General features: G+C 43.0%; 1 protein-coding gene across 3 annotated transcripts in view; it reads left to right on the top strand.

Annotated features, from left to right (window-relative positions):
• WAPL (WAPL cohesin release factor) overlaps positions 1-14,050 on the top strand; it is a 174,338-nt gene that overhangs the window by 132,143 nt on the left and 28,145 nt on the right. For all 3 annotated transcript variants that reach the window (XR_011024551.1, XM_068258553.1, XM_068258554.1), the window contains 6 exons: positions 1,003-1,100; positions 4,853-4,929; positions 6,203-6,378; positions 7,463-7,578; positions 7,814-7,960; positions 10,947-11,154. Coding sequence is in view for 2 of the 3 variants with exons in the window: in XM_068258553.1 (XP_068114654.1) it covers positions 1,003-1,100; positions 4,853-4,929; positions 6,203-6,378; positions 7,463-7,578; positions 7,814-7,960; positions 10,947-11,154 (822 nt within the window). In the remaining variant the exon portion in view is untranslated. The remainder of the gene's footprint in view (positions 1-1,002; positions 1,101-4,852; positions 4,930-6,202; positions 6,379-7,462; positions 7,579-7,813; positions 7,961-10,946; positions 11,155-14,050) is intronic.

Raw genomic sequence — 14,050 nt, 5'->3', positions numbered from 1 at the left:
GGAGATCCCTCCGCTTGAGATCTGCGCTCCGCTCCATCAGTCTTTTAGTGGCGATGGTGAAACCGCCGTCTATTTACTTTACTAGATACAATGCAACGACACGGCTGTCCTGGACTGCAGGGAAGCGATCTGCTGTCATAGGCAGTAACCTATGACAGCAGATCGCGCTGATTGGCTGGTGGGGGCGGAAGGGACCGGAATAAAAATGGTAAAAAAAAAAAATTATTAGAAAAAAAAAATAAACATCCTGGGAGCAATCATAGCCCACCAACAGAAAGCTTCGAAAAGGGGGAGTTGTGCGGCCCTACAGCGAGCCCTTAAAGATGCAGTGGCCTTTATTGTCAAAAATAGCCTGGTCACTAGGGGGGTTTAAGACCGTGCTGCTTAAAGAGACACTGAAGCGGAAAAAAAAATGATATAGTGAATTGGTTGTGTACTATGAGTAATTACTAGAAGATTAGCAGCAAAGAAAATATTCTCATATTTTTATTTTCAGGTAAATAGTGTTTTTTCTAACATTGCATCATTCTATAATATGTGCAGATTACACAACATTCAGCATTCAAAATGAGTCTTTCAGAGCAGTCTGTGCACTAATGACCTCTCCTCTAAAGAAAACAGTTGAGATAATAAAAGTCAGATAACAGCCCTCTCCGACTAAACTTAGGAGAGTTAATGGCTTGTTTGCATAGAGATAACAACTGGAGTTTCTTAACTCTTCCTGTACTGGAAACAATTAGACTGATGTATCTGATCTTAATGTTTTATTTCTTAGCTGTACTACACATACAAATCATATCATAATTTTTTTTTCGCTTCAGTGTCTCTTTAAGTGGTTAATCGCCATAGCTATGCTGATTTCCTGTATAAGCTTTGTACATCCTGTGCTGGAAGTCTTACATGCTGTCTAGAGATTTCTTCAAGGAGGAATGTATCTTAATACATTTTTCTATTTTCTCAGTTGCTACAAATATTTCATAATTTATTTTTTTCTTCTTTTAGTTAAAGAATGCGTGAATCATCTTGACAATGACGAAAATGAGCAAAAATTAGTTGCATTTTTATGGGGCGCTGAAAGATGCTTAAGGGTTCTGGAAAGTGTAAGTGTCTGCATCTTGTTTTTTTATTCCCATTGTGAAAGCTTACGGCTTATTTACCATGCAGATGATTAAAGTCTGGCAGAGAGAGCTGTAAAGTACAGCTGGTTATCAGCTTACTGCCAGCATGATTAAATGCCAGAATTGCTTCCCATTCAAAACAAAAACTTTAGGGTGTTGATGAATGTTATTTTGATTTTACAGCCAAGCTTGACTTAGAAAATATGACTGTTTATATTCATTACTATCTATTGTTTTGCTGCTAATACAAAATGGATTAAGGGTTTTAGTTAAGGCTTAGGTGACAAGGCAAAATGTTTAACAGTGTCTGTAGACAGTATTATGTATATGTTTGAGGCACCTGTGAAAAAAATGCTGACTGTAATAAATTGATTTTATCTGTCAAGTAAATCTGGCCATACCCTAGTCGATGTGGCTAACAGATAGATCACTCTCAGATCATTATCTGATCTAAGAGTAATCTGTCTGATCGAATCTCTCTATGCACAGTACACAGATTTTCAATAGACTTCGGCAATGCAGACTGTAGGGGCAGTGGAAATACTCTAGCCTCTCTGCAGGCCCTTCCTCCCCGTCTTCTCTTCATCGGCACTTCCTCCTGTGTCTTTTCTTTACAGCTGGGGCTGCACTCTGTTTAGTCACTACCTGGGAGTTGTATCATGTGACCAAACACTAGGGGGAACTGTGGCACATACCGTATTTTTCGGACCATAAGACGCACTTTTTCTCCCCCAAACATGGGGGGGGGGGGGGGGGGAAATGTGCCTGCGTCTTATGGTCCAAATGCTACCCAGCACCAGGTGTCCTTCCACTGGAAATCCCCGCGGTAATGTGCCCTTCCGCATCCCGTCCCCCTTGTCCTCTATTCTGTACCTGTGATTGTCCCATCCCTCTGTCCTCATCTATTTTGTCTCTATGCCCTGTGTGGAGTGTGCAAGTGGCTTACCGCTACAGCCTAGTGATGGTCAGCGGTGAGCCTCCAGGGAAAAGCCGCGTGGTTATCCGGGCACGCTGAAGACATATCCATCCCTTCACTTCTGCTGACGTAAAAGATCCGGGCTTACCGCTGCAGGCTAGGGATGATCAGCGGTAAGCCTATGGGGAAAAGCCGCGTGGTTGTCCAGGCACGCTGAAGACATATCCATCACTTCTGCTGACGTAAAAGATCCGGGCTTACCGCTGCAGGCTAGGATGATCAGCGGTAAGCCTATGGGGAAAAGCCGCGTGGGTGTCCATGCACGCTGCCTAATGTTTTCTACCGTCACTTCCGCTTACATCATCAAGGCGGAAGTGACAGTAGAAAAACATTAGGCAGCGTGCACGGACAATCACGCGGCTTTTCCCCATAGGCTTACCGCTGATCATCCTTAGCCTGCAGCGGTAAGCCCGGATCTTTTACGTCAGCAGAAGGGATGGATATGTCTTCAGCGTGCCCGGACACCCAGGCGGCTTTTTCCCATAGGCTTACCGCTGATCATCCCTAGCCTGCAGCGGTAAGCCTGGATCTTTTACGTCAGCAGAAGGGATGAATATGTCTTCAGCGTGCCCGGACAACCACAAGGCTTTTCCCTGGAGGATCACCACTGACCATCACTAGGCTGTAGCGGTAAGCCACTTGCACACTCCACACAGGGCATAGAGTCAGAGGGGGTCGGGACAGCCGCAGGGACAAAATAGATGAGGATAGAGGGATGGGACACAAGGGACAAGATAGATGAGGACAGGGGGAAATGAGGACAGAATAGAGGAGGTCAGGACAGCAGCAGGATACATGGGGTCAAGATAGAAGAGGACAGGGGGGCAGGACATGGGGACAGGACAGCTGCAGAACACAGGGGACATGATAGTGGAGGACGGGATGGGGCAGCAGCGGGGACACAGGGGGATAAACAAGAACATAAGGGAGACAGAGGATGACACAAGGAAGACACTAAAGGTACAAATGGGGCACAGGAACACAAGAGGTATATTGGGGAACATAATAATTGGGGAGGGGAAAAGATCCACAAGACGCCCCTGTACCATGGATGCACCATGTTTCGTATTTTTTTTTTCCCCTGGTTTTTGTTCTCTAAACCTAGGTGCGTCTTATGGTCCGGAGCGTCTTATGGTCCGAAAAATACGGTACCTTACATGACAACTAGAGGCTGCTAGTATTTGGACTCTGGTGTTAAGTCATAAGATACACAGCTCCTGGGAGATTAAAAAAAAAATCAGGGTGACTTCCCAGCGATGGGGTGAAGCGCTTGGGGACAGGTGACAGTAGATAAGCTGCTGCCAAAATCTAATATGTCTAGCAATGCACTTTACCATCTCCTTTTACTACAGCAGTTGGTTAATGTTCTGCTACTAAAGGGTACCTGAACTGACATGATTTGATGTGTGTGTACAGTTTCCAGCATATTCAGAACTAGTCCCTTCTCACTGTAAGGGTTAACAATCTAGGTATGTAAATTACACGTTCTCTTCAGTCAGTCTTGAAATGGACTATATCTTAATGCTCAATGATAACTTATTACAAGCGTAGAATAAAAAAAGCAACAATTCAAAATGAGCTATGCAAGGTATTAAAAACAAAAAAAAAACTGTCATTCAGCTGAGACAATTAAAACAATAAAGGGACTCTGAGCAGTGCAGAAACTATGGAAAGATGCATATCATTTTAAAGCTCTTTCTCCTCTTTCCAATGATAGATAAACCGCCGCCCTACGCCTTTTAGTTTTCGCTATTTTCGCGATTGAAATTGCCGTGGCTGCTATTTTGGTTGCAAAAGTAGAGAAAACTAAAAGGCGTAGGGCGACGATTTAGGGGTCGTCAGAAAGAGGTGAAAGAGAGCTTTAGATGATATCCATCTTTCCATAGTTACATTGTATTACACAGGGCGACTTTTTCTCAAAGTCAGCAGCTCCATTCAGCAGAAAACGTCGCCCTGTGTAATACAATGTAACTATGGAAAGATGGATATCATTTTAAAGCTCTCTTTCTCCCCTTTCTGACGACTCCTAAATCGTCGCCCTACGCCTTTTTGTTTTCTCTATTTTCGCGATCGAAATCGCGGCCGCTGCAATTTCAATTGCGAAAATAGCGAAAACTAAAAGGCGTAGGGCGGTGGTTTATATATCATTGGAAAGAGGAGAAAGAGAGCTTTAAAATGATATGCATCTTTGCATAGAGTTTCTGCACTGCTCGGAGTCCCTTTAAACTCATCTTTTTACCTTTTAGACACAAAGCAAGACTTAGCATTCCAGTAAACTATATATAGAATTTTTAATCTCATCTGTTTATTTTCAGTTAAGGTTTACTTTTAGGATGCTAGTGGTAGGCCCATGGATGATGCACAGGAAGTGTGTAGATGTCTCCATGGCTTAAACATGCTATTGCAATTTCATGTGACTAATAATTTAATGACAATTTGTGACTGAGATAGTTGCAGTAAGCGGGGGACTTCCTGGAGTGTCTGTCTGTGTTTAACAAGGTATAGGACTAATAATTTCCATGGGGAGCTTTTTCCCACAGTAGGCACGTAGGCTGTGCCAGTTTAACACTCTCGCTCATGATGCCATTAAATAAAATAAAAAAAAAAAGTTAGAAGCTGTACAGTTGTTCTTACTGAGATAATGTCACACTAGGAATATTAATTGCCTTGTTGTTAGACATGGTCTCCCTGAATACCGTTATCCATATGTAGCTACGGAAGTAGCCACAATTAACATGTAAAATGTATATGTTTTCAGGTTACAGTGCACAATCCAGAAAACCAGAGCTACTTAATTGCTTACAAGGATTCCCAACTTATAGTGTCTTCAGCAAAGTAAGTTTAACATAATTTTTAAGGGTGTTAAAAAAAAGACCTTTTAAAGCAACCCTGTCATTGTCTTGACAACTTTCACAAAAGCACAAACTGGAAGAGGTGGTTACTTGTGAATCTACTTTGAGCTAACTCTGTGGCAGTTTTTGAACCACTGATTGTGCATTGCTGCATTCTCCATATACTATGCTGGGTGTTGAGGTACGCGGCAAAAACTTGTGCAGCGTCACTGTGTTCTTTATACATATTTTCCACCTGCATGAGGTAAAACTACTATGCAGCCAAAAGTGGATTGGATGGTTCAATCTGTTGGAGCATGGCAGGGTACTGCTGACTGAAAACTATAATTAAAACGAACCTCAACCAAGTAAAATTTTTTGAAACAAACACATGATGTATCTGCAATTGAATATTACATACTTACCTCGCGTCAGTTCCTCTCAGAAGCTTGCCATTTTCTTCTTATACCGAATCCTTCCAGTTCTGGCAAGATTTTGTCAGAACTGAAATAAGTATCTCAGTTGCTGTCAGTTATATCTCAGTTGCTGTCAGTTATATCTCAGTTGCTGTCAGTTATATCTCAGTTGCTGTCAGTTATATCTCAGTTGCTGTCAGTTATATCTCAGTTGCTGTCAGTTATAACTGAAAGGACAATTGATGAGCAAGGAAATTTCAATGTTTCCCTACGGCTGAAGTCGCATATATTACAGTTTAACAGTATGCTGACCAGGAAGCTGTTACGAGGTTATGGACATTTTCAAAATGGAGGACGGAGAATTTCATTGATCAAAGTGAACAAACGTAGGAGAGGGAAAAAAATTGATGAGTAGACTACATGGGGGAGGTAAGTATGACGTGTGTATCTTTTTTACTTTTAATTTTCAGTTCAGGTTTGCTTTAAAGTATCTGGTTCTTGCCATGGCTACAGGCTCCTGCAGCCATTTTACTATGTGAGAGAACAGCTTATGTTTTCTGGCACCCACTAACCAGCTGTTGATTCTCTTTAGAAATTCAGCAGTGATTGGTGCATAAAGCATGTAAGCCAAATTAGCCAGAGGGAGTGCCTAGTAAAAGTGAATGGGGTGAGCATGTTTTTAATTTAATGTACAGTTGCAGCAATGAATTTAGCTCACATTGGAGTAGTTGGGAAGCTGCTGTGTCCTGATTTAAAAAAGCTTGTGTTTTTAAGTGTAAAATAGACATTAACTGTTTAATTTAATGTTTCCAAAATTAAAGCATGTTACTTTTTTTTTCAACTTTTTGTTTGTTTATGTAGAGCTCTTAGACATTGTGAAGAGTTTATTCAGAAATATAACCGAGCTGAAGATTCCATCCTCATTCCTCACAACGTCACACTGCCTCACCACAGTCCAAGTAGCAATGTGGGCAAAGCCGTGGAGGACTGTATGAGGGCAATCATTGGTGTATTGCTCAATTTAACGAATGACAATGGTATGTGATTTTTATTTTCCTAATAGGTTTGATAAAGGTATTGTGAATTTCTTTTAAAGATTACTGGTACTCTACCTCTTGTGAGCATCTTAACATGTACCTGTAAGAAAAATAAAAGGGGGGAGGGATATATACTGGAACACCCAAAGGCTTCCACCCCTTCTCACAACCACGCTGGAACCCTCAAACTATTCAACAAGGACTGGCCTGTGCAGTAGAATGGCTCCATAGACGTTGGTGTTCTTTTTTCTTCCTTGCACAAGTGACTGCTATTGTGCAGGTGCGGGCTGTCCATCCGCCTGTGCAGTGCAGTCGTGCTCACATACGGCTGGGAGTGCAGCCATAAAAAGAAGAGGATCCCAGCGAGAAGCATTGGGCTGCATGAGGATATGAAAAGTTTCTGGATTGTCCAGTCTTCTCTCTACTGGGATACATATCTAACTTTTATGTGTGTGTTTTGTCACCTTCACAGGTTTATTATGAAAGGCCATTTCATAAAAAGTAATTTTCTAAATGTATGTCTAGTCAAAACTTTTTTTCTGTTCTCTTTAGCAGGGAGGGATAAGAATTTGTAAGGCTTTTATTGCTGTTTGTGCATCTTTTGCAGAGTTTTTTTCTCCCTTTCTATTCTGACAATATGGCAGATAGCTAAATCTGTCCCACTGCTCTTTTCACTGCAATAAGATTACCTACTGGGAAGTGTATCATTAACTTGTGAGCACTTTGTTCTCTTCCATGTTTACTGCCAGTTGTGGGCATAAATGGCGGTCATAGATAGTATCCTAGTAAACAAAAGTTTGACACTGTTTCCAGAGGAAAATCATTCCCCAGCCCTTCTTTTGCACAAACATCTTGTCATGAATGAGGTTTAGATGCCATTTTGTGTCGAGGAAAAAGGCAAGTAAATAATGATATGTAATAACTGGACAAACACCATTCAAGATGGACTTTTTAGTATTTAATTCCAGCTTTTTAGTAATTCCAGGTGGTATTGATCTAAAGGTTTTAGTAAAGGTATTTTTCAGTGTGCACTATATTTTCAGAAATGCTTGAATTTGATCTAATGAATGATTTTGTTCTACAGAGTGGGGAAGTACCAAGACAGGTGAACAGGACAATCTGATCAATACTGCACTTAACTGTGTTCTTCAAGTTCCAAAGTACCTACCTCAAGAACAGAGATTTGATATTCGAGTTTTGGTAAGATCTGTTTGGGTGTGTGATAGATTAGTGGTGGAATATAACCGTTTAATCTAAACATGTCACAAACAGGGCTAGTAGAGAATGTGAATGTTATCAAAGTAGATCTTTAGAATTTGTCTTCCTTCTCATTAGGTACGTTCTGAGGCTGCACACCTTTTTATTTTATTTTAATATTATTACAGTATTTAGTATAAACAGATGTAATTTGTCATGCATTTCTTTTGATGTTTAGGGACTCGGTCTATTGATAAATTTGGTGGAGTATAGCGCGAGAAACCGGCACTACCTTGTGAATATGCAGACAATACAATCATATGATTCCTTTAATGAGGAAGTGGTGGTGATCGATCAACTGGATGCAGTCCATGCTTTGGTACAGGTAAGTTAAGCCATGATTTTGACTACTCTATTAAACATCTGCATGTTTACACTTAAAGAGACACTGAAGAAAATTTTAAAATAAAAAACAGATACTCAAGGAGAGGGAAGGGTCTGGGTCCACATTCCCCTGCAGATTCCCCTGTTAGCATTCCACAACCAATTGATCGTGGACTGCTCTCTTCTGGGTTGGGGAGACTTGGGCAGTATTCGGAAGCACTCTGGCTTCTGAAGACGGTCCGCTCCGCACTGCGCACGCGTCAGCGCCCTCTCTGGTGCAGCCACGCGTGCACAGTACAAAGCCGCCGGTCTTCGGGCGCCCGAGTGCTTATGAAGATTGCCGAAGTCTCTCGCGACGGGAGAGTCCAACAGGGGGGGGGGGGAGCCTGCTGAGGAACGAGGAGACCGGCAGGAGAAGTGCGGGAAGGCTCTATAGGACACAGAGCCTTCCATCTCCTTAGGTGAGTATCGTTTGTTTTATTGTTAAAACCGCTTCAGACTCCCTTTAAAGGAAACCTGAAATGAGGAAACTCGCTATAGGTTTTATACATATCTATCTGAGGGAAAGGTCTGGATACCATTAAGCCGTCCCAGTCCCTTAGTGTGTACAGTTGTTTCTGTGCCATGCCTGGTTGAAATTATTTGACCTGATAGGTCAAGTAACAGTAAGGTACTGCTAGGGCAACATTCCACAGTAGTTCTGAAGGTGAGCATATCTGTACTGCAGGTGCGAAACACCGGGCTTTGGAACTGCTCAGGGATGGAAGTAGTTTCAAAGGCCATAGGTCTCTATCAGGTTTCCTCACTTCAGGTTTGCTTTAATATGCATAGGATTTTTTTTCTATAAAAATCCATCACATGCTGCATATTGTAATTAGAGAAGTGCACATCAGGATGACCACAGCAGAGACGCTAGAGTCCTACATCTACCTTGCTGCTTCCTGTGCCAGAATACTTAAAATAAAAATCAGGACTGTTGATACATGCATAGTAACTTGACTTGACCTGGTTCAGCATTATTGTCTGATTCTGCATTGCTTGCTAGTTGTCCCCATGATGTGTTTTGTAAATTGTAGAGCAATTTGAAATGTTATCTCTTTTAAAAGTAGTTAGCTGCCCCTGATCCGGGAGTCGTGGTGGTGGCGGTGACTTGGAGGGGTCTGTGCCACCTCCCTCTAGAGCTGCATCAGGGGAAGGGGTAGCAGAGCTCATACTGCAGCTCTACCCCTCTTGTACGTATGCACCAGAGTAAATTCATGGTGCTGGAGGGGATCATATGGGGGTGCCATGCCCTCCTACCTTGTCAAATGCTTTTTATGCATCAGTAGACAGAGAAATCGCAGGGATGGAGTGGGCCCCCACCCATTAAGCCATATTGAGAGTACGGATAGTATTCTCTCTAGCTTCTTTTCCTTAAATAAACACTATTTGGTGTGGGTAGATCATCTTGTTCATAAGTGGGGCTAGTCTATTGGCTAACGCCTTTGCAAACCGCTTAATAATCTACATTTTACAAAACTATAGGTCTGTAACTTTATCACAGTACTGCACAAGGAGGGTAAGGATCCAGCACAGTGTCAAACGACTCCAGCATATGGGGTGTGAACCCAGCCTTTAACCCCTTTGTTTCCTATAGCATGAAACAAGTGTCCCACTAATTGCTCCCCAAACACCCTATAATAATTGGTTGTTAGCCCATCTGGGCTCTAGTTACCCGGATGGCATTTGTTTGAGTGGTACTCTAATCTCTCTTACCGAAAAAGGAGATTCCAAGGATGAGACCTCTTAATCTGATGACCACATTTTTCCAGATATTCTGTCTTCCTTTTCTCTTCAACTTCTATTTCTGTACCTTCTGATTTTAAATTATACAAAGTCTTAAAAATAATCCCGAAATTCCCAAGAAATCTCCTCATGTCTATGATTTATATAATTACTTTTCGGCTGTTGCTTGAGAGCTCTTGCCAACAAAGAGCCACATCTATTCCCACACTCAGAGCTATGTTCTTCATTTTATGGAACAGAGGGCTATATGCAATTCACTTTTTCACCCGAGTTTTCTCCTAGGAGATAATTTTTCATCTTCAATTTAAAATAACTTTCCAGCACTTTTCAACTAAAAAAAGTACCAAAAAGTAGGCGAGAAAGTACTATTAAAATTATTTTGAGTATTTTCTTGCTTGCTGGTGGCTTAAAATGCATTTTATTGACAAGTTTAAAATTATCACCTAGGAGAAAACTCAGGTGAAAAAGTGAATTGCATATGGCCCAGAATGTCTTTAAGGTGTTATCTCTCTCTCTCTTTCTCTCTCTCTCATCAACTTCATTGTGACATCTCCTCCCTGACAAATTTTATATTGTTGAACCAGTCTAACTATTGGTTAACACATTTCCAATTTCTTTCTCCATTTCCTTTTTCTGTCTGGAGCCATCCTGTATCATCATGTCTCGGATGTAACACTTATGGGTCTCCCAGACCATCATATCCGAGGTCATACCTTTGGTATTGAAAACGAAATAATTCTCCAGCTCCTCTCTGACCCTTTGGACCACTTCGTTTCTCAGCAGGGAGTCATTTAGGTGCTACACCATTAGACCCTTACTGTTCTCACCCATTTTAAACATTTTAAATCCACCAACACCTGCACTTGGTCAAAATATAGGACCTATGTATGGAGAGCTTGAAACAAAGTAAATCATGAGACAAATAAAAGCAATCTAGTCTGGTGAGACAGTTATGCACCAAACAAAAATGGATATAATCACGGACGGAGGGATTACATAACCGCCAAACATCCACCAGTTGGAACTAATGAAACAAATTTTTACATTTCCTCTGTGTGTAGTAGTAGTAGTAGTAGTAGTAGTAGTAGGTTTGTTTTTACTGGTAATAGTTGTTACTGGTTCAAACTACAGTTTTAGCTGTAAGGTAGTAATCCTTGAAATAAAAAGTGTAAGGATTCATGTTTTATTTCTCCCACCCTAAGCTTTTCCTTGAGAGGGAACAAGCAGCCTTGTTAGCTGAAAGTCAGACAGATGAGTTAATTAAAGAAGTTCCCGCAGCACCGCAGGACAAGAGCGGAGAATGGCAAGAGTCCGGAGGAGAGATCCAATGGGTCGCATCTGAAAATAACCCTACTTCTGAAGAACCTGAGAAAAAGGAAGAGGAGGAGGAAGAGCTTGACCTTAACAAAGGTAGAACTAATTATACAATGTCAGAGATATCACATGGCCTCCTTTTCTAAACCTTTTATTCTTTAGTGAGCTGTTTTATACTTCTTTAATGAACATACTATGCGGTGGGCAGAAAAATTACAAAAATATTTATCATTTGTTTTAAATATGTTGTATATATAATTATAATACTGCATTCCTACTGTGCAAGTATCAACATATCATTCAAGTGACCCTTACTCTGAGACCTGTGGGTCTACAACACAGTTAACCACTTGCCGACCAGGGCTTTCTGCACTGATCGGTGCTGCGTGGGCTCTCCAGCCCGCAGCACCGATCAGGAGTGAGCCAGGGCGATCAGACTACCCCCCTTTTTTCCCCACTAGGGGGATGTACTGCTGGGGGGGTCTGATCGCCGCCGGCTCTGTTCGTTCGGCGGGGGTGGGAGGGCTCCTCAAAGCCCCCCTTCGCAGCCATTTTCCGCCTCCGTCCCCCTCCGGCGTTACCCTTCCTCCTATGGGCAGCGCAGGACGGAGATCCGTCCTGCGCCGCCTACAACAGATGCTGGCGAATGAGAATGCGGCGATCCCCAGCCAATCAGAGGCCGGGGATCGCCGATCTGCCTTACGGCGCTGCTGCGTAGCAGCGCCGTATGATGTAAACAGCGGGGATTTCTTCCCTGCCTGTTTACATTTTGCCGGCGAGCCGCGATCGGCGGCTGTCCGGCTGTTCACGGAGACACCCTCCGTGAACTGACATGGAAAGGCCGCTCGATCGAGCGGCCATTTCCATGGTAACCCGCAGACGACCAGTTTACGCCAATCGGCGTTAGCTGGTCGTCAAGAGGTTAAGTAATGTTTACTTAAATGGAACCTTAACTAAACAAAAAACAAAGTTTCACTTACCTGGGGCTTCTACCACCCCCCTGCAGCCACCCTGTGCCTACCCCATCCTGGAACGATGCTCGGTCCCCTGCCTGTTTCGTTTTTTGCGACTGGCCAATCACCAAGCCACTTTGCCTGCATGGCCCTGGCTGCGCGCGCGTCCTCGCTTATGCTGCACGTGCGCAGGACAGTGACATGAGCGAAGACACAGGCAGCCAGGACCACACATGCGCATGACTGGCAGAAAAAGAAATTAAGTCACGGCGGGAGACTGGAGCATTGTTCCAGGACGGTGTGAGCACTGGACGGCTGCAGGGGGCTGGTAAAAGACCCAGTTAAGTGAAGCTACTTTTTTTTGGATAATTTAGTTAAGGTTCCCTTTAAAGGGAACCAGAGATGCCAGCCACAGAAAAAGAAAAAATATTTCATACATACCTGGGGCTTCTTACAGCCCCATAAGCCTGGATCGCTCCCACGCCCGCCATCCTCCACTTCCTGGATCGGCCGCTACCGGGTCCCGTCACTTCCGGCAGACGCGGCCAATTTTCCGCATGATCATGGGCGCCCTCCATATCCTTATGCGTGCAGGCTGCGCAGTATGCAGCCGCACGCGTAAGGGTATGCCGGGAGCTCCTGTGATGCGGGCAATTGGCCGCGTGCTGCCGCCAACTGGCCGGAACTACGGGACCCGGAACTGGCTGATACAGGAAGCGGAGGACGGCGGCGTGGGAGCGATCCGTGCGTATGGGGCTGGAGGAAGCCCCAGGTATGTATAACTTCTTTTTGCTGGCGTCTCTGGTTCCCTTTAAGAGAATAGAATTATAGACAAGTTCCATGGTTATTTAAAGCTTTAGCAAAGTCTTTTTATCACTAAACTGTATAGCAACTGTCAGGATAAGTGAACTTATAAATGCTATTTTCTTCTTCTGTGCTGTTCTTAGCCAACAAGTATATAGCAGCAGTCCCTAGCTGGAACTGCTGGTATGCAGAACAGTCCATGCTACCCACCTTGTAATTATGCAATGCACATAGCAGGCCCAGCCGGTCACATTCGTCATAGAGAATAACTGGAAATGTTTGAAGCCCTGTACCACATTGTACATGAAGGTTCTTTTTAAAAATGTATTTATACATTACGTTTTACTTGTGTGTGACCACAGCTGCTCTCCTCTTTGGTTCAGGCAGCCAGGCAAGTATCTAAATAGCTTTGGTACTATCACCTTAAGGTTCGTATACACGTCCGATAAAGATCGTTCGTTACGAACGATTCGTGACGTTTACACGATATTCAAATTAGACCGAAAAGATCGTTCTTAATGAATGATTGTGTTCGCACATGAACGATGTAAGTACGAAGTACCGAACTACGAACGAAAAAAAATGCGTGCGCAAACGGAAGTGACGTTATGACAGGCAATAAGAACATGCGTACTACTCCACAGATAATCATTATCGGACAATCTTTGTGTACACTGCAACAATTGAATGATTATCTTTCGAAAAAATCCGCCGGGTTGGATCGGTCGGATTGAACGATAACGGTCGTTATCGCCCCAAAAAACGATCGTTGGAAAATTTGGAACGCACGATTATCGGTCCAATTGTCGTTATCGATCGTTTTCGAACAATCGTTATCGTACGTGTGTGCTCAGCTTTAGCCCTTCATCCACTTTTGTTTTAAACTGGGGAGTTTAGCAATCTTTCCTGTAAAGCTCCGTACACATGCTAAACCACAGCCGTCACAAACAAATGCTAAATGTTGTCGGGCGAGAACCTTGAAAAAAAAAAACTGACCCAATGATGTTAAAAGATAGTGGTTATCGGCCTAGTAGGTTGGTTTGGATGATAATCTGTTAGTTGTACGTACAGAACGATGGCAAATGATCAATCTATTCAAGCTACTGGCATGTGCTGGTCCTCATTTTTACGCTTCTGGTAACGATACAGCGTTGTGTCTTCACTGAATTCAAATGTGCACTGACCTAGTTAGTTGATCGTTAACCATTGGTGATTGCTCGTTTTCCAATGATCTG

This window comes from Hyperolius riggenbachi, chromosome 10 (assembly GCF_040937935.1).
Source record: "Hyperolius riggenbachi isolate aHypRig1 chromosome 10, aHypRig1.pri, whole genome shotgun sequence".
Taxonomy (NCBI): Eukaryota; Metazoa; Chordata; class Amphibia; order Anura; family Hyperoliidae; genus Hyperolius; species Hyperolius riggenbachi.
Note: the sequence above shows the minus strand (reverse complement) of the source record. Positions and strands in the feature narration are given on the sequence as shown.